The sequence below is a fragment of the Delphinapterus leucas genome, chromosome 16, assembly GCF_059928025.1.
Source record: "Delphinapterus leucas isolate spDelLeu-1000000601 "Yukka" chromosome 16, BTC_Dleu_Yukka2, whole genome shotgun sequence".
NCBI lineage: Eukaryota > Metazoa > Chordata > Mammalia > Artiodactyla > Monodontidae > Delphinapterus > Delphinapterus leucas.
The window spans coordinates 80,054,726-80,077,318 of record NC_143144.1 but is presented as its reverse complement, the minus strand read 5'-3'; the positions used below and the strand labels follow the sequence as shown (position 1 = coordinate 80,077,318).

The following is a 22,593-nucleotide window of genomic DNA, read 5'->3' as shown; positions in this document are numbered from 1 at the left end:
GAATCCCACCCCAGGATCTCTGTGTGGGGTCCTTCCAAAGGTATCTCCTGCTGCGTCAGGTCAAGACTAAGCCGTGTGGTCCAGTGGCATCTGTTGCTATGGCACCCTTGGCTTTGAAATGGTAGTGAGAAAGGATGCTGGTCCTGTGGAGGCGTGGGGGTTGGATGGGGTGTGTGTCCCCTACTTCAGCACTGATGGACTGCACCAGCCCCTCCTTTCCTTCTCCAACCTGAACCATTTGGGTGCCCTGCAGGTGTGGAGAAGAGAGCTGATTTTACTGCATCAGTGTGTCGGCTTCTTAGAACTTGGTGATCAGAAAAGACTAGACAGGTCAGCTGTCCCTCTGCGGTGGTCAGCCTGGCAGGTAGAAGCCAGCATCCATAAAGGTTGCGACCTTCAGGTTCAGGGGCCCAGAGACAAGGCCCCACCTCCCAGCCGGTGCCACTGGCCAGAATCAGTTCCTGAATAAGGTTGGAAAAATCTGGTTTTTTCCACCTTCTTCTCCAAATTAATGTCTACTGAAAAGGTTGTGTATCCTGAGGTCATACACATTTCACAACAAACGGATCCCGGGTTGAGGAGAACTGAGCAATCGCCAGTTAAGCAGGTGTGTGTGGTGCCCCGGGAGCTGTGGTTTGTAATGGAAACCCTGACGCCCTTTGCCCAGGCCCACCTCAAGCCTTTCCTCTCTTTATAAGTTACGTCTCTGCCAAGTTGTTTTCATCTTTCATCACTGTGGCTCCTTCCTCGTTGATGTATCTTTACACAGGAAGCATGGATATAATGGAAAATCATCCTTCAGGTGGCCCATGGCCTTTCCTGGATCAGGACCCCAAGCCCATGGCTGAGAGCCTCCCTTCTCCGTGACCCGCCTCTCCAGCGCCTAAACTTCAGCTCTGAAAGGGCAAACCTCAGTTGCCAGCCTAGGAGATAGACAGCAGGAGGGCAGCCGCTGTGTTCTTCTCCCTTGGCTGGTCGTGTTGCTGAAGGCTAAACACCTGTTGCTTTAAGGGAGATTGGAGGTCTCTTCTGTCCCTTTTGCATCCTGAGATTGAGGGGACATGCAGTGTGTCATCCTGAAGCCATCTCAGACCTTTCCTTTTGGGGGTATCTGGTCTCACTTTCTCCAGGTTCTTGCAGAGTCCAAGTTGGGATTGAGATGAGCAAGGCGAGCCTTGGCAAAGCGGCTCAGGTCTCTACAGCCTCGGGAAGGCCGTGCAGGGTGTGCAGTGCCCTCTGCTGGCCAAAGGGCCCCATCGCTGGGCACCAGGCCGCCTCTGGGTGGACCTGCTCCAGGGAAGGGCTTGAACAGAAGGTGGGCCCTCACTGGTGGTTTCCACTGGCTTTGGGAGTGAGTCGAGACTGCAGAGCTCACGCTGTTGAATGTTTCCAGACTGCACAGTGTCAAGAGACACATGGGCTGGGATCTCACAAGGACAGCAAAGCAGTTGTGTCCCCTAAGGAAAGGGGACACTCCGAGTAGCCAGTCTAGGATTTAGGGCCACCCAGTAGCAAGAAATCAAGAGGCAGACGTCTTCAAAAATCTCAGGGGTTTCCCTGGTGGCGCAGTGGTTAAGAATCCACCTGCCAATGCAGGGGACACGGGTTCGAGCCCTGGTCCAGCAAGATCCCACATGCTGCGGAGCAGCTAAGCCCGTGCGCCACAACTACTGAGCCTGCGCTCTAAAGCCTGTGAGCCACAACTACTGAGCCCACGTGCTGCAACTACTGAAGCCCGCGTGCCTCAACTACTGAAGCCCGCATGCCTAGAGCCCGCGCTCCAAAACAAGAGAAGCCACCGCAATGAGAAGCCTGCGCACCACGACGAAGAGTAGCTCCCGCTCGCCGCAACTGGAGAAAGCCCACATGCAGCAATGAAGACCCAATGCAGCCAAAAATTAATTAATTAATTAATTAATTAATTTTTAAAAATCTCACATCAAGGTTTTTAAACATTTAAGATCTCATCATTGCTATTTGTTTGATAACCAACTAATTCCTTTAAATACAAGTGCAATTCATATATGTTAGAATAAGCCAAATAATCCAAAGTTGCCTTTAAAATGTTAAATCTTCTTTACTCCCCACCTGGCACCTCCACCTCCATTCCATAGACTGTTTTAAAGTTTAGCACAAGTTTAACATATAACCTCCAGTTAGCTGTCTCCTGGTGGCTCCTCCTGCCTTGGTGGCCCCCAGGTCCAAGCCCCTAGTGGCCACCAGTTATCCAGGCTCTTATTCTGCACTGGACCACAGCAAATGGATGTGGGTGCACAGGCGTTTCACAGCCTGCAGACATCACCTTCAGGTGACCTTTGGGGCACAGAGTGGCCACCCCAAAATCCTCACCACGGCCAGCGCTCCTCTGCAGGCATTTTATGAGGCCTTCCCAAACTTTCCGACGTTCTGGATTCTTCCTCTGTATGGTGTTCACTTTTACTTGCTCAGATATAAACTTGTTATAATAATTTCTTGCATGTAATATGTAAAAAAGGATGAGTCATCTGGTCGGGATGGAACTTCCTCTGTCCCCGCAGAAATTGAGGATGCTCACCCCTTCGCCCTGTTCAACCAAACTTAGCTACAGATCAAAAGTGCCAAAGGAGGAAAGGGTCAGAAAATTGGGAAAGGAGAAATTCATCCGTGTTTCTGGGCTTCCTCGGTCTCAGCACGATGGAAATAAAGGGGTCACGTAACACCTCTTAATCGGGATGAGAGTTTGCTTATTTGCCTTTTACCTCTTTGTTTCATTTTGTTTTGCTTTTATTTTTAAAGAACGCTTTAGTGTTAGAACGAATATATTTATTTTTAAAGCATATTTGTAAGTCAGGTGCTTTAAAAATGTGTGAAAATCCTTACCACAGAAGCATCTTATTTTCTTCACCAACACTTAATTTTCATCATGACACAAATAAAACAGCCAATTAGGAAAATCATGAATTGTTTCTGCCCAAGCCCTCTGTTCTTGATGAAAGCTTTTAGCAAGCGAAAATATTTAGAATTCTTGAGTTTTGCATTTAACACCAGGAGATGTATTTTCTAAATCTAACCGGGCAGAAGGATTCACTCAGAAATTGTTTGCTGGCCGAGGAGGTCGTCCCAGGAAGCGTGGTTTTCACATAGGCAGCTTCCAACCTCACCCCAGCACTGCGATTCCACCTGCTAAAAGACTTGCTTTCTGTGTTTCATGGCTGTCACAAGCTCAACATAGATTACAGAGTCTTCATTTTTCATTTCTCTGTCTCCTTCAGATTGGTGGCAGATTTTGACCTGGCCTGAATTGTTGAATTGTATATTTGTGTGTGTGTGTGTGTGTGTGTATAATTATTTTTAATCTTCTGTATATTAATCCAGTTGGGTAAGCATGTTCATATGTCCTAGTATAGAAATGTCATTGCTTGGTTTCGGGGTCCATCATAACATGGTGTAAACACTGGCTTGCCCTTTTCAAATTCCATCTGAGTTGTGAAGCCTGCCTGACCTCTGCTGTTGGAAGGGGCGGTGGCCCGGTGCTAATAGCTCTTGAGCTATCTGCACTTTTCACTGGGACATTGGTGTTGCGTCAGCCCCAGGGGATCAGAGGGTGGGGCCCATGGATCAGATGGAGGGCATGTGACCAGGGTGTGACCTTGTCACCCTAGGGTTGGGCTGCTGGGCATTCCCTGGGGAAATATGAGCCGCCTTGCCCAATGGGGGAGGCTCCAGGAACCAGAGTGAAGCTCCAGTGTGTGTTGAAGGGTCTTGCTGGTAACCCCTGGGGTGGGGGAGGGGAGCTGTCCCTGTGCACTTTTTAATGCCACTAGATGCCTGAACCATATGTTTCTCCTCCTCCCCCCCAAAACCTAAATATGCTCCAAAGCTACTGAGCTATAATTAGGGAGCAGTAGTTGTTTTGGGACATTGACAAAATTGACTTCAGTAAATTCATTTCCCATAACAGATCTTCCCCCAAAGCTTCTTGTTCTTCCTTAAAGTGTAGTTTTAATTATTTTGTTATTAACTGGGGTATTATGTCAACCATTTAACCAAAGGCTAAGCCCGTGTTTTTCCCACTGATGCCTCCCCCCTGTAGAACGTTTCTTTTGTTCCATCTGGACTTTAATTGGTCCTTCAGGTATGGTTGACAAAACAAAACCCACATCCACCTGTTCAGAGGATTCTACCCAGCTTGTCATCTGTTGTTCACCTTTGTTTGGCTTCTGAAGATTCTGGAATAAGTTCTTTTCAGGTAGCCTGAAGCCCTGTGGCTTTATTTGGGACGAGATGAAGAATCAAGAGGGTTTTTTGGTCATTGGTGGGCCAGCGTTCTCAAGGCACTATGAAAACGCACTAACCCTGTGGATCCGCTGGATGACATCCCACCTGCAGGGTCCTTGCCTGTGGCAACAAGTGCTTGGTGTTGCCTTAACCTGGATGGTGCCTCCCTGCTGGGTCATTCAGAAGTTGGTAAATGGCCCTGTTGCCACATCAGGAGAGCCTTGTAGGCCGTGGTAGAGGAGACCCAAGGAGTTATGTCATTCCTTTAGGGATCCCAGGCTTGGAAAGTTGGGATACCTCATGCACCAATGCTACTGGGGCTGCAGGAGCTTCTTCTACTTGCCTTGGGTCACGGGGCAACCTCTCAGACTTTAAATCTCCCCCTGACCCCCACTTGCAGGTTTTAACAATGGAACGTATTCTGAAGACTCCCGGGGTTCACTCGGAGAACTTCGGCAATACTTGCTTAACTACAATAATATTAATTTATTATCATATCGTAAAACTTGGTTTCTCTATTGACATAGTGTTTAAGTAGATTTCCTTAAAAGAATTGAAGGCTCTCCTCACGTTTAACTGGTTTCAGGGGAATTTTCATTTTGAAAGGCACCATTGAAGACATCATTTACTTTGTGTAAATTCCTTCGTCTGCCTAATCTTTACAAAGACTAGGAACCGGAATAAAGAAACTGAGGGGGTCTTAAAAACTTATCTGAGATGTTAAGAATGTAAATTAGTGATGACTGAGTTTCTGTGCACTGTAGTGCTTTGGTCCTGGCAGGCAGGGCTGCTAACGGTCATTCAGTAAAGATAATCTGCCCAGATTCTAGACGGTGATTGATGAGGGGTAGCCTTTTGTTTTTCACGACCTCACTTTGGATGTTTTGCATTTGTTTGTAAAATGAAGTCTTCCTTTTTGTTCTCCCTTTTCTTAACTCTCATGCTTCTTTTTGAAGCCCACAAGTGGACAAATCTTCCATACCTGTATCTTCTTTCTAGTAATCAAGAATCTCTAAGTAGCTTTCTTATGCAAGCATCTTTCCCCTTCTGAAGTAAGTTGAATTCCCTGACACCAAATCTTTCAGCCCTAGATCACACCCCTCATTTCAAGCTAACAAAACTTTAGGTAGACCTTTCTGTGGTTTGCCCTGTGATTTTAGTATCTCTCTTTTGGGAGAGAAGGTCGTGTTTTTTTCTTGTCAGGTTTGTCAGCGGTACACCCTTCCTACTTGTGAAAAGACCTGAATTGCCTTTTGACCTTTCCTGAATTTCCCCCGAGGTTTACCTCCAGCCTCAGCAGGAGGGATGCTCCTCTGTGACTGGCGCCCGCATCCAGGGGGCCCTCTCACCGGAGGAAGGCACGAGTGGTGCTTAGAGGCCTGCTGTTGGGCACCAGATGTTCTCCTGCGTGTTCTCACCTGACCCTCACAGCCGCTTTGGAACGTAAAGCAACATCGTCTGCATTGTACAAACATGGAGCCTGCTAATGCACAGTCGTTCTGCAAGCAGGTTCTAGAACTCTCTTGGCACCCACAAATATGGTGTGGAGGTTTACAATTTCAGTCAAAGTGAGACCGTGCAATACATCCTCCTCTGCCTTTTCTTGCCTATGTGGACCTTCATCTATTTGTGGTTGAACATTGACCAGATAGTGTCAATGGATGATCGTAGTGATAACTGCAGTGGCAAAAAGTTCGTGATTTATGAGTGGAGACTGGTGTAGAGTAAAGGCAGAGGTGGGCTTCCGTTGGGGGGCCCCGCCGAGGGCTCCCAGGGCCAGTGTGGGTAGCAGGGTGCTGGCATTCTCGGCGTGGACACCAGCCAGGGACGCTGCTCACAGCTCGGCTCTGAGGAGGGCCTGTCCCTGTCCTTAGGAAGAGGGTCATGTTAATTAAGTCCTGGTAAATAGCTCGCTCCTTCAGAGGACCAAGGAGGAAAATGTCACATACATTGACACATTCTTGCTTTCTTTTTAAACAAGAATGTCATACATTCTTGCTTAAAAAGAAATATTGGGAGGGGGGAGGGATCGATTGAGGGGAGGGGTTTGAGACTACGTGAATTAGTCCGTGGTCACTGCTGTAAAGTCCAGACCAGACTCGCCCGGTGGCCTCACGACTCTGGATGCTGTCAGCATGTCCAGTCTGAGACAGGGGTGGGTGCCGCAGCTGGAGGGGACCCCGTGGAAGGGCCAGCCACAGAGAGACCCCACCCCACCCCCCAAAGCCACACAAGTCAGTTGCCTTTTTTTTTTTAAAAAAGGACGCAGACAATTTGTGTAAGCTGATGCCTGATCTTTCCTTTGATTGCATAATCGAGATTCTACTTATCAATTTTTCAGGAAGCCATCTAATTATACAAATTAAAATTCAAAGGAAAGCAAAAAGAATGATTATGCCTCCTCACTCGGGGAATTGGAGGAGGAGGGTGTGAAGCCCGTCTTCCCTCGGATGATAATGCTGTCATTTCTCATCTCCAAGGCACTTCACAAATATTAACTAATCAATTCTCTCACCCTGGATGTGGCGGCTAACACGGGGTGTGTCTCCACACCAGAGCCAAGGAGGGGCCGTCCGCTGATCAGAGCCCGGGACCCGAGCAAATCAAATTTGCCAGCCAGCCTCTGAGGGTCTCTCTTGGACAGAAACCCTTGGATCAGAGGTCCTGCTCCTCTGTCTGTCTGTCTCAAGTTGGCCAGTAAGAAACCACCTTCCCCCCTTTGCATGATTACCTTTCATACAGCCCAGCAAAAGTGAAACCAGAATTTTAGAAATCTGCCTGCCCCATCAACCCGGTGCCGCTCTGGCTTGCTTCAGGACGGCTTCATCTCCTCGCCTGTCTAATAGGGTCATTCCAGGTGTGGGGAACGTCCCAGGTTTGGAAAGGGTTTGGTGTCTCTTGGATGTCGCATTAATTATTTCTGTGAGTAGAAATTGTGCTTTTTCTTTTTCCCTAGCTCTTTTTTTTTAAAAATCACATAATTATTGCCATAAATCTTTTCAGCCTCATTGCTGAGAAATTAGTCTTTAACTTCCGGGAAGTCGCCTACCTTTTCATAGTCAGACCTGCATCCCGACCTTTGAGAAGGTAACTCCCAGCGTTTTGCGTAACTGATGATCCTACATAATAATCCTCATTATTAACCCCGGAGCCTCACGTTTGTCTCCTAACCTCCTCCTCATTTGCTGGGTAACTGAGGACGCGCGCGCGCGTGTGTGTGTGTGTGTGTGTGTGTGTGTGTGTGTGTGTGGTAGTAGTAGTAGTTGTTGTTAGAATAACTGCAGTAATGAGTCAAAAGCTGTGGGACTTTTGGGGGTTACAGGTGATGATTTGTGGCCTCAACTGGTACATTGGCTGAGCAGGAAATGAAGGTCAGGGTCTCCCAAACGCGCAGCCCCGACTTTCTCTGCGAATTGGGCTCCCCATTCCTCAGGCGGCGTGGCATGTGGATTTCCCTCTAGAGAGGCCCAAATACCCCAGCCCCAATGGGAGACCCTTCCTCCTCGGCCTGAGACGCCACAGGTGTGGGGCAGCCGATGCCAGCTGTGGCTCCCTCTGGATGCAAGGAAGGCTCCGGAAGGTGGCACTGGTCAAACCTTGGTTAGGTGGTGCGTGCCTTCCTGCCCCGTTCTCAGGCGGTGGGGCAAGGGGCTTGTGTGGTGCTGAGCGGTGGCCAAAGGGCAGTTTTGAAAGGTTTTGTGAACCTCCTGGCAGAAGGCCTTGAGAGAGTAGCGGCAGCTGGGTGTCTGCATCTCGGTCCAGAGGCCCCTGGGATGTGTTCCTAGGTGGTGTGGGTTGATCTGTGACTCCGCTCCTCTGCGGTTCACAGAAGTACAGGACCAACCCCACTGGCTATAGCTTGGTCCCTGGCATTCGAGTACAAAGTATTATGACTCAGGCTGGTCAGTAATCGGTGTTTACAGCCCCGAAGTCAAAAGCAAGAGATCCAGATGCTGCCATTTACCACGTTCAGGAACCAAAGACAGTTGTGCGTGTTCGTGTGCTTCCCTCAGAGGCGGGAGACTGTCCCATGGACTTGGAGCAAATCCATCTCCAGCATTTGAGGAGGAGAGCAAGCGCCCAAGGGCAGGTCCCCTTGTAGCAAGTGGCAGCCACGCCCGAATGACCTGTCATCCTTGCCCCCAGGGTGTCCAGAGAGTAAGGCTTCTTTTCTCCTTGTTTCAGGGCGCGTAGTGGCGTAATGCCCGCAGACTCCTGCGAGGGCCCCTAAGTTCTTAGAGGACCGCTTTGCCTTTTGAATCAGAGAGGTGCAAAGTTCGATAAAGAATGGCCCTTGTGGATAAGCACAAAGTCAAGCGACAGCGATTGGACAGAATTTGTGAAGGTAAGAGCCAGCGTGATTGGCGGTTTTTCACCAAAGACGCGTAGACCCGCCCTGGAATCCTGCAGCTGGTCTCCTAGCCAGGCTGCGACCCACACCCCACCCCCAGCACCTCCCACCGTCCCACACGCTCTGCCAGTGTCCTTGGTGGTGTCCTTGGCGTGGTCAGTAGGCCTGACCTTCAAGTAGGCTGAGGCCCGCTTCCAGGGCAGGGGTGGGGCTAGGACAGAAGTTGGGGGAAGCAGGCCCTGAGGTCCATTTTGTCCCAAGATCATTTTGCACAAGAAAGACACTGCATATTAGGACCATCTTTTTTTTTTTTTTTTTTAAACTTGCCGAAGTTTCTGGACTTTATCTGTTTTGAATTAAAAGATTTACCAGCACAAATTCTGAGATATTCCTCAGGAGCCCAGCATAGCCCCTCATGATCTGCTCACGTCCCTGGTATCTTTGAAAAATGTCTGGAAGTTTTTTATTCATGAAAGGAAAAATAAACAGGATTAAAATCTAGTGGAAACCCGGGGACAAAACTCTGAGATGTGGATTGAGCACCGTCCTCTCCTCGTGAGGGAGTGGTTAGAAATCCAGCGCCAGTGGACCTGGGCTTGGCGTGAAGTGCTCCTAGCCGGCTGGTGTCCGTGCTGTCGGCTGGGTTTGGCTTGGCGTGGTTTCCCGTGACCTCACTGCAGGGTTTCGCTCAGGAGGGGAGCTGCTGGGCGGGGTGGGCTCAGCAACCCACCCCCGACCCCCGAATATGCTAGCACACCAGTTGGCCAGTTCACTCAGGCCCAGGAAGACATCTCCCAGGAGCCGTCCATATGGAATTGTTCGTAGATGTGGCTCAAGCTAGCGGTGTGGAGGCATTAAAGGCGTGTTCTACTGTGTGACTGTCTGCCCTGCAACAGCTCCGACCTAAAAGAATTTAGGAGCACTGACCGTCCCTCCACATGCCTGGGATTCTGCTGCAGTGTAAGGGGTTTGGGATTCAAGGATTTTTTTTTTTTTTAAATATTAAAAAAAATTTCAAACCTACAGAAAGACTGATAGAATAGTACAACGGACACTGGTATTCCCATCAGCTGTATTTACCAGTTGATAACATTTGTTATCGCTTGCTTTCTTCTTATAGAGATACGTGTGTATGAATGGATGGAGGATGGATGGATGGACTTTCCCAGAACCATCTGAGAGAAATGTGTAGTGCAGCAGTTTATCCCTAAGTACCTATGGCATGTATTAGAGGCTCCTTTCCTGCATAAACACACCACCATCATCACCCCCAGGAAATTGGACCTCATTACAGCATTATCTAACATAGATGGCACATGCACATCTCCCCCACACGTCTGTTTTAGCTGGTTTGTTTGCCTGTGTGCAGAAACCTATCAAGGGACATAGGTGGCATTTAGTTGTCATGTCTCTTTGGTCTCCTTAGTCTAAAATAATTCCCTGGTCCTTTTGACTTTCAGAAGCATTGACATCATTGAAGAGCCCAAGCCAATAGGTTTGTACAATGTCCCACAATCTGGGTTCCCCTGATTGTTTGGGGGTTTTTAAATTGTACTTCTGCCCTCCTCTGGAAAGGTGCTTCATTTTTGGTACTGAGTCCCCAGTCCAGAAAGCCCTAGTGGATCAACTTTCCAAGGTTAGTATCAGGAATGTCTATGGGGCTGATTCCACCCCCCAACCCCAACCCCAACCCCAGTATTTATCTAGAGGTAGCACATCTGAGACAAGAATGGGATTGAAGCACGAGGGGCCTTTCCTCTCCTTGTCCAGGGTGGTCGGTGACAGCAAAACCATTGGCGGTTCTTTCGCACCCTCTCTCCCAGACATGGTTCACCAGTCCCCAGCGTATTTTTTATAACAAATTCCAGCATCTCCTTTATCCATGAACGGTGTTCCTGAGACAGTTGCAGTGGTTTGTTTTATCTTTAATTTCTCAATAGCCACTATCAAGATACATGCATGACATAAAGTTACTCAAGTGTAATTTACAGTCCAAAGTTACTCAAGTGTAATTTACAATCCATGATCCCAAACAGTCACTTGGTGTCCCATGAAGTATAACAGCTGTTCCAAGATGCTTCATTGGTGCTCCTTGTATTTATAAGCTGGTTTAGTGCCGTTAATGGTCAGGACATCCATTTCCCAGGTGCTACCAGCGAGGTACAGAGCAGTTGGTGATTTGCGCCCAGGCAGTCTGCTATTCTGTATTTGGGCTTTTGCCCTTGAATCGGCACGTGGATTCCGTTATTTCTTCCTCCTGAAAGCCTCACACACCTCTGTCCCTGGCTTTGGATGCTCAGCAGTCTCTGTTCTGTAAACCTGAACTAACTGTTCTTGAATGTTCTCCTTGGAAGTCCAGCAGGCTCAGCAAACAATTCTCTCCTTCCCGCCGCCCACACCCCAGGGACTTCCTGTATCTCTCTCTCTCTCTCTCTCTCTGTCTCTCTGTCTCTCTGTCTCTCTGTCTCTCTGTCTCTCTGTCTCTCTCTCTCTCTGTTTTTGTTTTATGATTAAAGCCATGAAGCTGCCCTGCTCTGCTCCAGGCTTATAGGAGATTTTTCTTCATACTCTTGGGTCTGTGGGAACACATATTCCTTCAAATTCTTCCCTCCCGCCTGCTGCCAACCCCAGTGTAAATCCCTGGCTTTGGGTCCCAAGCCAGACAAGGCTTCTGATGCCCTCAAGGGTCTACCCCCCACCCCCACCCCTTGAATGAACCTTTTTTCTCCAGCTGAGCCAGTCTGGTGGGATCTGAGCATCACTCCTGTGCCAGTACTGCTTCCAGAATCCCTACCTGCCTCCCAAGGCCCAGTCCCTTCCTCCCTGAAACCTTCCACAGCAGCCCTTGGGGTCTCTTCCTTCTGAACTGCAGTCCCCTTGTGACCCGGTCCATCAGTCTTCATGTGCCCAGAATCTATCTGCACCTTTGCACCTCTAAGGGGATGTTTCTGCTCGAGATTAAGCAAAGTATAGAGGATAGCTTCGCTTCTCGCCACCCAAAGTCTTCGGGACTCCATCCAACTCTGTTAGAATAATGGTCTTTCAAGCTGACTTAAAAGCCAGATTTTTTTCTTAAAGCAATCCTTCTGTTTTGATATTTGTAATTTGTTCTGTGCTCTTTCCTGATGCCTAATATCAAATAGTCCTAGAGTGCTGTTGTGTGAAGGTTTTGTGGAGCAGAGTCTGCTGATAGACTGGTCAGACCAAATTGCAGTCTCTTCTCTTTGTTGTACAATGTAGGTCTTGGTTTTCCCCTGTGTTTAGTTTGCTGGCATAATTGAAATATTGCATTTATGAATTGCACCAGTCAGAGAGTTTTAATATGTAACTGCATCATGGCAGAGCTGGTTTGATTTGCCCCAAGTATTCGTTGGCCGGAGAAGAGGGCTTGCTATCCCTCATCACTGCGAAAGTAACCCAGAAAAGCATTTTCTGGAGCCTAGGTTTGTAGAACTGTAATATACCACAATGGGCTTGCTGATGACTTTTTGTTACAACACCTTATTGTGTGTTATGGTACAATAAATCACTAAACACCATTCTTTCCTGTTGCTTTTGAAAACGTAATTTGGAAAAAAAGTAGATATTTCATCTTCATTTTGCTTGAATGTCTTATATGTGTGGAAAAATGGTCCTGAGGATTATATCAGCTGAGCTGTGATCAGTCCCCTTCATCACATAATTCAGGAGAGGACTTCTTTCCTCTGCAGGAAAAAAAGAAATGATATGAACCTCCTTTTAAATAAACAGTCGAATTGAACATTCCTTACCTTTGGGATGTTCTTATGAGAACAGAGAATAAAAGGCGGTGAGGAAGATGGGCGGGTTGGTTGGATGGATGTGGGAGAAATAGAGGCCAGCCTCTATTGTCTATTAAATTGTCTAATAAACCGGTGTCTATTAAACACGTAGTTATAAATCCTGGGAATCTTTGTCCCCAAGAGGACGAGAAAAGTCAGAAAATGCTGCAGGGATGAGGTGGAAGAAGACTTTTTTCCCAGTGTCACTGTGCTCTTCTTAGTGGGATGAGCTCGCCATTGTGAAAGTACGTCTCAGTGGACCGTTCCCCCAAGAAAGTTCATTCATGGTCCCAGAATATTCAAGAAGCAAAGATGTTGTCTAAGAGCTTCTAGGTCGTCGAGGTGGTGGAAGTGGTGAGGGTGTCCAGGCCAGCTGTGTGCTCCCTGCAGGGAGGACTGGGGTGGGGGGCGGATCTTATTGCCTGGCTCACACCCATCAGAGCCCACAGGGCAGGACTGACTTGTATTTCCCCACGGGAAAAGCATAATCTATAGACTCAGGCCAGGATCATTTTGTCTTTTATTTGTGTGCTTTTTGTTTCACCCGTCTTAAAAAAAAATGCATTATAGAATCACTACTTGTTTTGTTTTTTAAAGCACTCGGAGCACCTTACCACGAAACAGCGTCGAGACCATCTATAGGCAGTCCACAATTATTTCTAATAAATGTCTTTAAATAGCCCCAAAATGTAGATCTTAAAAATGGGATTCATGATGTTGCTATACATTATAATTATATGTTTGGATGAGGCAATTATGTACATTTCCAGTAATTACGTGATTAGTGATAATTACATTAGCTATGTAAATATACAGTAGTCAACCAGACATGACTTAAAACTCTGTAGTATAAATGAATATAATGAAGCTACTTCGTGCTCAGGTAAAGGATCAGAAAAGGCAGGGGGAATGGCCAAGTTGAAACTTCGTAGACATTGTTTGTGAGGGATAAATATCAGGCCCTGGTTTTAAGATAAATTTGGAGAGCGGCCCCTCCCCTGGGGTTCCCGCTGTCACCTAAGGACTGGGCCCATGGAGCACCCACACCCGGCCCTCAGCTTTCTGCAGATGAGAGCCAGGTTCCATGTTGTATTATTTCTCCATTGTTCCTCATCTGTGAAATGCAGATTTAAGCTACTCTTTGCACTTGTTGACTTGCCGATGGGCTCTCACCTCCATTGGTGGATTTTTTTAAACTCCCCACATTTTTAAAAGCAGCCTGTTAAGGCTGCTGTGTTTCCACTTTGGGGTTTGGGGTGTGGTGACTTTAGTCCATGGCCGGGTGTGGGTGTTTGTCAGTGTCTGGGTTTTGTTTTTCAGCTGTTGCTCTGGCTTTCGCGCCCACCGGGGAGGGTCACGCTCTCCCCCAGGTGGGCGACACCTGTCTCTGTGCCCTTTGGGATCACGCCTCCCGAGTGTGAGCTGCCTACCTCGTCTGCTTTGCTCAGGGTGTGTTTCATTTTGGTCATTTGCAACTTTGAGGAAAGAGGTCTGCTCCAGGCCTAACGAACGCCTCACAGGGTTCCAGCACCTCCAGGCCAAGCCTCCTTTGTCTGAGTAGGTCTGAGGACAGCAAAGTGACCTGGCTTTGCAGAGCTGGAGGCCCGCAAATGGTGCCCCACGTGAATTCAGAGGCTGTCCCACACAGCTCAACCTAATCACAAGTGTTTGGGGTGACCGTGATGCCAGAACTCCAAGGTGCGCTTTGCTGCCAGCTTCCCACCCTCTGATCCCTTTTCCAGAACCTTACAAATGACAGGCGTGGAGTGAGCCTCCTGTCCTGACTGACTTATACTCCGCTCACCAAACCATTATTTGATGAGCATCCTGAACATTGATGAACTCCCTTGCTCTAGAGCTCAGGCGTGCCCTCCGTCTCCAGAGAGGCCTCGGGTGGCCCTTTTGAAATGCGGGCTCCCCTTCCAGGTCCGGGGAATAACCTCCTGGGTACCAGCAGTGGGGCTGTGCAGTGGCCGGAGGAGCATGTTCTGGACATCGCTGTGCACCCGCTCGCCGCCGTCTCCACACTTCCTGTCCTTCTTGCGTGGACATCAGAGGGGCTGGAACACCCATCAGCTTGTTTCCCAACTCCTGGGAAACAAGAGGGTCCTCCCTTCCTGTTTGCACTCTGGAGTGGGTGAAACAGACAGTGTGGACGATCAGTCCTTTCTTGTCCTCAGAAGGTCTTTAAAGCCTGTCTTCTTACTGTACGATCAGGGCCCGGGTGAGAAACAGCGCTGCGGGCCGGGACAGTGTGGGTCCCTGCCAGGTAGTGTCGGACGTTGGGGGCTGTCGTCTTCCTCTGCTGTCTCTGCTCAATGCCCACTGTGCCCGAGTCCTTGCAAGTGAGGGGCTGTGCTTGCTTCAGCCTGGACCTGGGCTCAGAGGCTGGGGCGGCCGTGGGTCAGGGCTCCCTGGTGATCGTGTGCACCTCTCTGTCCTTTTCTCCATCACAACATACTCTCCTTGAGGGCGAAGACTGGCTGTTGCCACCAAGTCCTGTTCCTCGTACAGAGTCCTGTTCAACAGGTCAGTTTTTACAACCCGTGAGTCAAACAAATGAGCTCATGATGAATGCAAGAAGGACATGTCAGGAGGGGACAGGGCTCTGCCACCTTAGTGAGAAAACCATGGGATGTCTCTGCAGGTGGATTCATTCCCTGGATTATTTGGTACTCTCGCCTTTGATAGGTGGCAGACTTCTTTGGACTGGGGACAGAGTGACAGCAGGGGACTGAGGAAGCTTCCTGGAGGTGGGTTATTTGAGCTGGGCCCTGGCGGGTGGAAATGACTGGGGCATCAACCAAGGTGAGAGGAAGCCATTCCTGATACTCAGAACCCAACAGAGATAAGGAGTCATAACACAGGAGTGTGTTGGGGTGAGAGTGGCAACGTCAAGGGGAGTCGGGTCACCTGAGATGCTGAGACTTTGCAGGAGGAGCTGTTATTGGAGGGAAGCAGAGGTCACTGAGCACCAGCCTGAGGTGGACTTTGCGCCAGGTGCTGTCAAGGATCCAGGAAAGCCTTTGCAGGTAGATTCTGCCCTGTGCTTTGCCCAGGCCCTGCGTCCGACCTGGGGTCTCGGCTCACACTTTCTGCTTCACCGGCACATTCAAAACATGCCATAAAAGAGGCTTTTTAATCCCATAACATGTGGGAATCAAGCCTGATTTTCATAATGCGGCTCTCACTAAGTTTTATCATCCAGTCAAAAAATCAAGTCAGGAGCGATGCGCAAGCCTTTGTTTTCACTGAAAATGGCTAAATCGTGAGTTACGGGAGGCCTGGGGCTGTTCAGAGGGCAGCTCATTTGGTTGCAAGGCCCCACCTCGCGGCTTGGGTTTTCTCTGGAGGGCTGTGCTGATAATGTAAAGCCTCCCGCTCCAGGTTGGAAATTAGGAGCCCAAAGCCTGCATCCAAGAGCCTGTGGTGCCGCGTCGATCCTGGGATGCCTGAAATGTCTGGTCGGTTCCGCTGATGTCTCTGTATTCACGTCACTTAGACGGAGGCTGTCTTAAAGCCCTGCCAGACCCTATTTGCTGTTTTACTAATGTACTTGGGGTTTGTGTCCCCCTCTCTGATTCAGACTAGCCAAGTAAGTTGCTTTGGTAGGGGACACTGTGGGGACAGAAGGAAAGAAAACTTTTTTAAAGGCAGAAAGCTGTTTTTAAACATAAATTCTAAAGCACTTGACAGAAACAAAAACCCAACACAGCCTGTACATATTTAAAAGTAGGAAGTGGGATGTCATGGGCCTATTTTTGGCCATCTCTGCCGGAAAGCAGAGTGTAACCCACTAACCTCAGCAGTGTCCCCCAGGAGATGCTGCCCCGTGGGGGGCAGAGGGCGAGCGCGCCGCAGCAGCCTCGTCCTGGCAAACAGCAGGCGCAGGGAGGCATCTCGGGGGCTTTCTTATTTCCGCCTTTGCTTTCAGAGCTGCCTTGGGCTCCTGGCCCCAAGGACTGGAGAGCCAGGGGATGGAAAGCCTCAGGCTAGTGTTGGTCCGGCACGGGGAAGGCCGGCCAAGTAATGCTCCAGAGTCTCCTCCTAAGAAGGGGTAAGCATCCCTTGCCGCCAGGCCGGCGGAAACAGCACAGCTGTCAGGGGACGGGCAGTTAGACCCAGTGACCTTCATGTGAGTCTGGCCTTGAGATTCGCTGAGTCCGCCATATGCCTGATTGTTGTTATTTTCTTTGTTTTAAAGAAAGAAGTGAGGACTAGACCCCAGAGCAGTCCTTCTATTTCCCATTCTTTTCAAGCAATTTCCCAGGTCATCGTCTTGATCAGAACATGAAATGCTTGTGGGCAGTCTGCCCGAGGACTGCTCGGTGGAAGGGATGGATGGTCGTCCGCCTCCTGGATTTCCTTCCCTGCTTTTCTGGAACTGTCTAGGTCATCTCAGAGTTTTCAGGTCTCTACAGTCGTGAATTGATGCCTCATGTTGCCCGGGGAATTCAACAATTGGCTTTGGGGGGTGTTGCTTATAACCTTGGGGTTCCTGTTCAGATGATTCTATAGGATCAGCTTTACCTTGGGTTTATTTTGTCTGCAAGAGAATTTGGATTGCCTGTTCCTCAGTTTTCAGAAGATGGCTCTTTCCTTTATGCAATTTTCTGTAGTGAGACTCTTTGCAGGATTAAAACGTTAAGTCTGAGAGACTCATTAATCTTTCAGATATTGGTCCCATCTCGCTTTATTTAGTCAACATGAGATTTTTCAGAAAATCAGCCCTTTCCTAAAGACTGTGCATGAGATTTAAAAAAAAAAAAAAATCTGCCAGAGTGTTTAGAAAAGAGCAAGTCCAGTTACAGGTGTTTTTACCTAACACAGGAAAACATCTGTCATAATATTTGGCGGATTGCAAAGCTGAGGCTGCGTGAGTTTGGGTGGCTTCCAAGCAGAATGGGTCGGAAATTGATGGAAACGAACCTGGACCTCCTCGTTCTGGGGTGGAGGGTGACGCCTCCCTGAAGCTTCTTCTGCTCACTGCTGTTCTGCCCCTGGCATTACACCTTCACACCTTCTCAAAAACCTGCTCCTTGTTTCTTAGGGGCCATGGGGTATGCATGCTCTTAGGTAGTCCTGCTGAAGTGGAGGGCTCGAACTGCTTCAGTTCATCCGTAATCTGGGTGAGTTACCAACAGCTACCCCGCTGCAAAAAGATTCGGCACAGATAACTTCTGAAGGGACATGTCTGCACCACAAGTGGCGTTTTGTAGCATTAACGCCACCCCATGTTGTGTTTCTTTATGACAGGAAGGAAGAAGAAGGAAGCCTCGAGATGGTATAATACTGATGACGCCTTAGGCTGGTGCCATCTGTTGGCTCAAGTCTGGGGGCCCTGACTCTGGCAAGGGCCCACTGCACCTTGTTTCGAGAAGTTGAGGCAGTTGTCTGTTTAGGAGTTACTTTCTGATACTCAAGTGGTTAATTTTATAAGTGGCATTTATATTTGGGGTTTTGGGGAACCTTAGGAAAATAACAGAATTACTTTGTTAAAGAGGTTCCCCTTGTCCAGCACCAGCAGGACTGTTACCCCAGGTCGGTGCAGGGAATTCCAGAAAGCAGAGCGTTGGCTTTTGGAGTTTGAGCTGGGTCCTGTGCACTGTGGCCCTGGGCCAGGTACCCAAGCTCTGCATCCCAGCAGCTGGGATGTGACATAATCACTCCTGCCTGTAGAATCGTTTATGGGCAAAACACCCAGCACAAGGCCTGGTACAGACTGAACAAATGTTGAAGCCCTCTAATGAGGATCCTGTAAGGAAAAGATGATGTCAAAGATGCCCTGTTTTCTGGTCACCTCGAAGGGTCAGGCAGGACCGCTGCAGCCCTTCCTGCCCAGCTAGCCGTGTTCTCTGACCAGTGGTGGAAGGAGGGAGGTGGCAGGGAAAGCGACAATGGGATGGAACCCCCACTAGGAGGCCTCAAAGGCCCCTCTTGGCCAAAAGAGCCAAGACCGGGAGAGGGGGGTGACAAGGCAGCGGGGGCTGGAGCTGCCGGAGGGGTCATCAGGTTAGTGTCTTTTCTGGGGCGAAGGTGTGTCCCGCCTGACGCGTACACCAGGCTTGTTTTCACACAGTCTTGTCTGCTTGTCGTCCTTCTTAGAAGGGTTACCGCCGAGACTGCCACATCTTTCTCCACCCTCTCCTTTCCGGAGGGGAGGAAGCTGCGCCTGGCTCCGAACAGTGCCCCAAAGAGAAAAGCCGTCTGCCCAACAGAGCCGGGAAGGGATCTGCTGTAACCAGATAGTCCTGTTTCCATTGAGTTTGGGGCTCTAACGTTTTCCTGTCCTTTTTGATGTATCTTCTAAGTGGACACATCCTATCCTCAGGCTATTGGTGAGACGTGTAAATATTGTCTTGTTTGTGGCCAGGCCCGTTGCCTCTGTCTCCTCTGCCCGGGCCTTTCAGCCCATGATGGCAAATGTGCCAGCAGAGGAATTAGAGAAATTGGCACCAGCAGTCTGCTTTCATACATGGAAACCCAACGTTTTGCAGTGTGGCTCGTTCATTTTTCTCTTTTTTTCCTGTCATGCATCCTAGGAGACGGAGGGGACTGGGGGAGGATTTGAGTCTCTTTGCCATCTGCCAGGGCTTTTTCCCAGTTCACTTGAGGCCCTATTGGCATTTTTGGGTCAGAAATAGAGGCCATGGTTTGTGTTCAAGCAGCAGACTGGGGTCCCTGTGCTGTGTCCCCAGGCAGCGCCTGGGCCAGTTCCTCAGTAGTCAGTTGGGAGACACAGAGCTCTGGCTTTTGGGGACCAGTGCTCTTTGGGGAGTAACACTGGTTTAAACAGAGCTTGTCCCAAAGTTTAATATATGTACTGCTCAGGATGAGGGGACACTGCCCTTTTAAACTGTCTTGCGTTACCGTGTGCCTCTAGTTCCCAGAAATGGATTTCTACACACTTTCCTCTTCACAGTAAATTTTCAGTATTGCTCATTCAAAAAAAATTTTTTCTTTTTTAAACAGTTAATTCTCTTTAGCTAAAGATTCTAGTTGCATCTTAGGTTGAGGGACGTATGGGTGAAGACGAAACACTCAAGTTTAATGGCTGCAAATATGCAAATTGTCCCATTTTTTAACGTTCTAACTGCACACAGCCCTTGTAGCCTCACGATTCCCAGCTTTTGTTTCCGTTGTGAATTCTTTGTCGTGGAACCTGCAGTTGGAAGATCCCGGTCCAGTCTGTGGTGGTGCTTCTCGGGGACCTGCCTGTATGTTTAAGAAAATATTTTAATGCTCCTGTGTGGAGCTTTCCTTTATCTAAATAACTGCTGTTCTTTGTATTATTGCACCTAAAGTCCCCGGAGGACTATGTAAAATCTTAATCTATGGGAACATGGAAAATGATCCCCGAGATCTGAGCCAGGCCAAGCTTGCTAGAATTCTGCTTTCCTCGCAGACAGATTTAAACGAAGACACGCCTCAAATGCAGCCTCCTCCCTCCCAGCTTTGTTTCATAATGTTGGGGTCTAGTTGTTGACCTCTGTTGCAGTCTTACAATGATAAATTCTAGATTACACGCATGGGTTGTTTTTCTGTCACCGTTGTTGTTTTTCCGGGCAGTATGAAAGGATCCGTGTTTTATGATAATACGGTAAAGAATCCATTTGGACTTGAGCAATGTAATAACTCGTTTGATTCGTAACCAGAGTCATCTCAAAGCCAGATTTCAATATTGGCAAAGCATCGGGCTGCAGACCTGGCCCATCTCTTGGGGAATCTCATGCTCTAGAACTGTGCAAGACTTTTTCTTTTTATCCCGCCTGCCTGTTCACATTTAATTTGTTCTTAGCCGTGTGCAATGGATTAACATTTCATCAGGGTAGATTAAGAGTGAATCGACATTAAAGCAGTCTTTTTCTATTTTCCTCCTGTCACTGTTAGGCGATCAGAGGCGGCGGTGGGGGCACCTTCGGGAGGGGGAGGGAGTACTCGTCCAAAAAGTGCCCTGGTGAGGACGGGGGAGATAAGCCGGAGCTTCAGTGTGAAAATAAGTCCCAGTTGCGGGTCGAGAGGCCTGGTTGGAGCCCACAGCCGGTTTCATCAGGCTAACGAGACGTCACATGGAACAAAAGCTTTCGGGGTTTTATTTAGCTCCTAATCCGCACGCTGAGAGAGCCGAGGTCCGTGTGAGCGCACCAGCCGGGAGGGGGGCCCGGCGGGCTGGATGCAGCCTCCTTTCTGGGACTGAGCCGTAAAGAAAAGACCTCTGGCGCTACCATTGGAGAGTGAGGCAAAGTTACCGTGAGTGTTGTGTTTTGTCTACTAAGGTTTCGGAGGATTAATAATTTAGGCCATACTTTGAAATAGAAAACCCACAGTTGGTTGTTCCTGCTGTCTTGGAAGGGATAGAATACAGCCGGGTCTGGGTTTGATATATGTAATTGAAGATTCGTAAAGAAAGGCTTCCTCCTCTGCCTTGGCCGTAGTCATTTTTTTTTCCAATGCCGGTTCCCAGCAGGCATATAAATATGGGTCGATCTCAGAGCTGGGATGCTGCCGGGTGGTACGAGGGCCCCTGGGAGATCGCTGAGGCTCTGGGGAGGAGAAGCTCCCTGACGGACAGAGGCGGAGAGGGACCTTGGTACGAGCGGCCGAACCCTGGGCTGCAGGATGTCGCCATGCCCGGGGCCGCCGAGTCCTGCCGCTACCGGGAGGCCTTCTACAACTCGGTGGCCGGAAGGAAGAGCTCTGTTCCCGACTTTGCCTTTTACGACAGCAGACAGGCGGTGATGTCAGCTCGCAGGGCCCTGCTGCCGCGGGATTACTACAGCGACCCGGCCGGAGCCGCCCGGGCCCCCAGAGAGCCTCAGCACCATCACGACCCGGGAGCTGGCCGGCTGCTGCCCGGTTATGGAGCGCTGGGTAGCAGGATGACATGGGAGCCAGTGCAAGGCCGGGCCCCTGTCCTGCAGGACACCGGTCACCTGTACCGGGATCCCGGAGGTAAAATGATCCCTCAGGGACAGCGATCGCAGAGCGAGGCCCCATTGCCTGCGCGGTACTCGGGGGAGCTGGCCGACAGCAGGTTTGGGGCGGAGGCGCCCGCCTACCCTGCCAGCCAGGCCTACAGCGATGTGGGCGAGAAGCCTATGGATTCCGCCACCGCTGCCAGGCAGGCGGCCCCCACGTGCCTGGTCGTGGACCCTGGAGCGGCTGCTGCTTCCGATACCAGCCTGGGAACAGCCCCGGGCGCCCTGAACCGAGGCTACGGACCTGCCCGGGAAAGCGTCTACCCCAGGACGCCTTATGAGAATTGCGAGGCCGACCTGTCCGCCTACCGGGGGCCCGGCGGCAGCAAGAGGAGTGTGATGCCCGAGTTCCTGGCCTTCCTGAGGGCGGAGGGCGTGGCCGAGGCCACCCTGGCGGCCCTGCTGCAGCAGGGCTTCGACTCCCCGGCCGTCCTGTCCACAATGGAGGATGCAGACATCAAGTGTGTGGCGCCTAACCTGGGCCAGGCCCGCGTCCTGAGCCGTCTGGCCAGCAGCTGCAGGACGGAGATGCAGCTGCGCAGGCAGGGCCGGGGAGGCTCCCTGCCCCGGACGCGCTCCAGCAGCTTGAGCCACCGAAGCGAGCTCCACGGCGACTTGTCTGGCCTGGACGCCTCGGCCCTGCGGCCCCAGCCGGCGGGGCCCCTGCAGGCGACCTCCCCGCAAGCTGCAGATCCTACTCGCCGCCCCTCCAGCGCGCCATCCCAGCATCTCCTGGAGACCGCGGCTACCTACTCTGCCCCGGGGGTGGGCGCCCAAGTCCCCCACCTTCCCTCCAACTCTGGGTACAGCTCTCCCACCCCTTGCGCCCTGACAGCGCGGCTGGGCCCTACGTACCCCCCGCAGGCCGGGGTGGCCTTGACTAACCCGGGCCCCAGAACTGCCTACTCCACAGCGTACACGGTGCCCATGGAGCTGCTGAAGCGGGAGCGTGGGGCGGTGGCGTCTCCCCTGCCTAGCTCCCACAGCAGCCCCCAGCTCCTGCGGAAGCCCAGCCTCCCCCCGGAGCCCTCCACCCTGCTGCCGGCCAGCCAGAGCCTCCACACGCCCCGCTCGCCCTACCAGAAGGTGGCCCGGCGGACGGGGGCCCCCATCATCGTGTCCACCATGCTTGCACCAGAACCAAGTAATGCACCCCCTCCCTGCCTTTCCTCATTTGGGACGTGGAGGGGACAGTGGGGGCAGAGAT

General features: G+C 50.3%; 1 protein-coding gene across 6 annotated transcripts in view; it reads left to right on the top strand.

Annotated features, from left to right (window-relative positions):
* The window catches only part of CTBP2 (C-terminal binding protein 2), a 162,414-nt gene that overhangs the window by 101,435 nt on the left and 38,386 nt on the right, over positions 1–22,593 (top strand). For 5 of the 6 annotated variants that reach the window (XM_030759224.2, XM_089898332.1, XM_022568487.3 and 2 more), the window contains one exon: positions 8,443–8,602. In XM_030759224.2, the coding sequence (XP_030615084.1) occupies positions 8,545–8,602 (58 nt within the window). In that variant the 5' untranslated portion in view covers positions 8,443–8,544. Of the gene's footprint in view, positions 1–8,442; positions 8,603–12,481; positions 22,531–22,593 lie in introns of those variants that run through there. The other variant, XM_089898333.1, reaches the window with a different exon arrangement.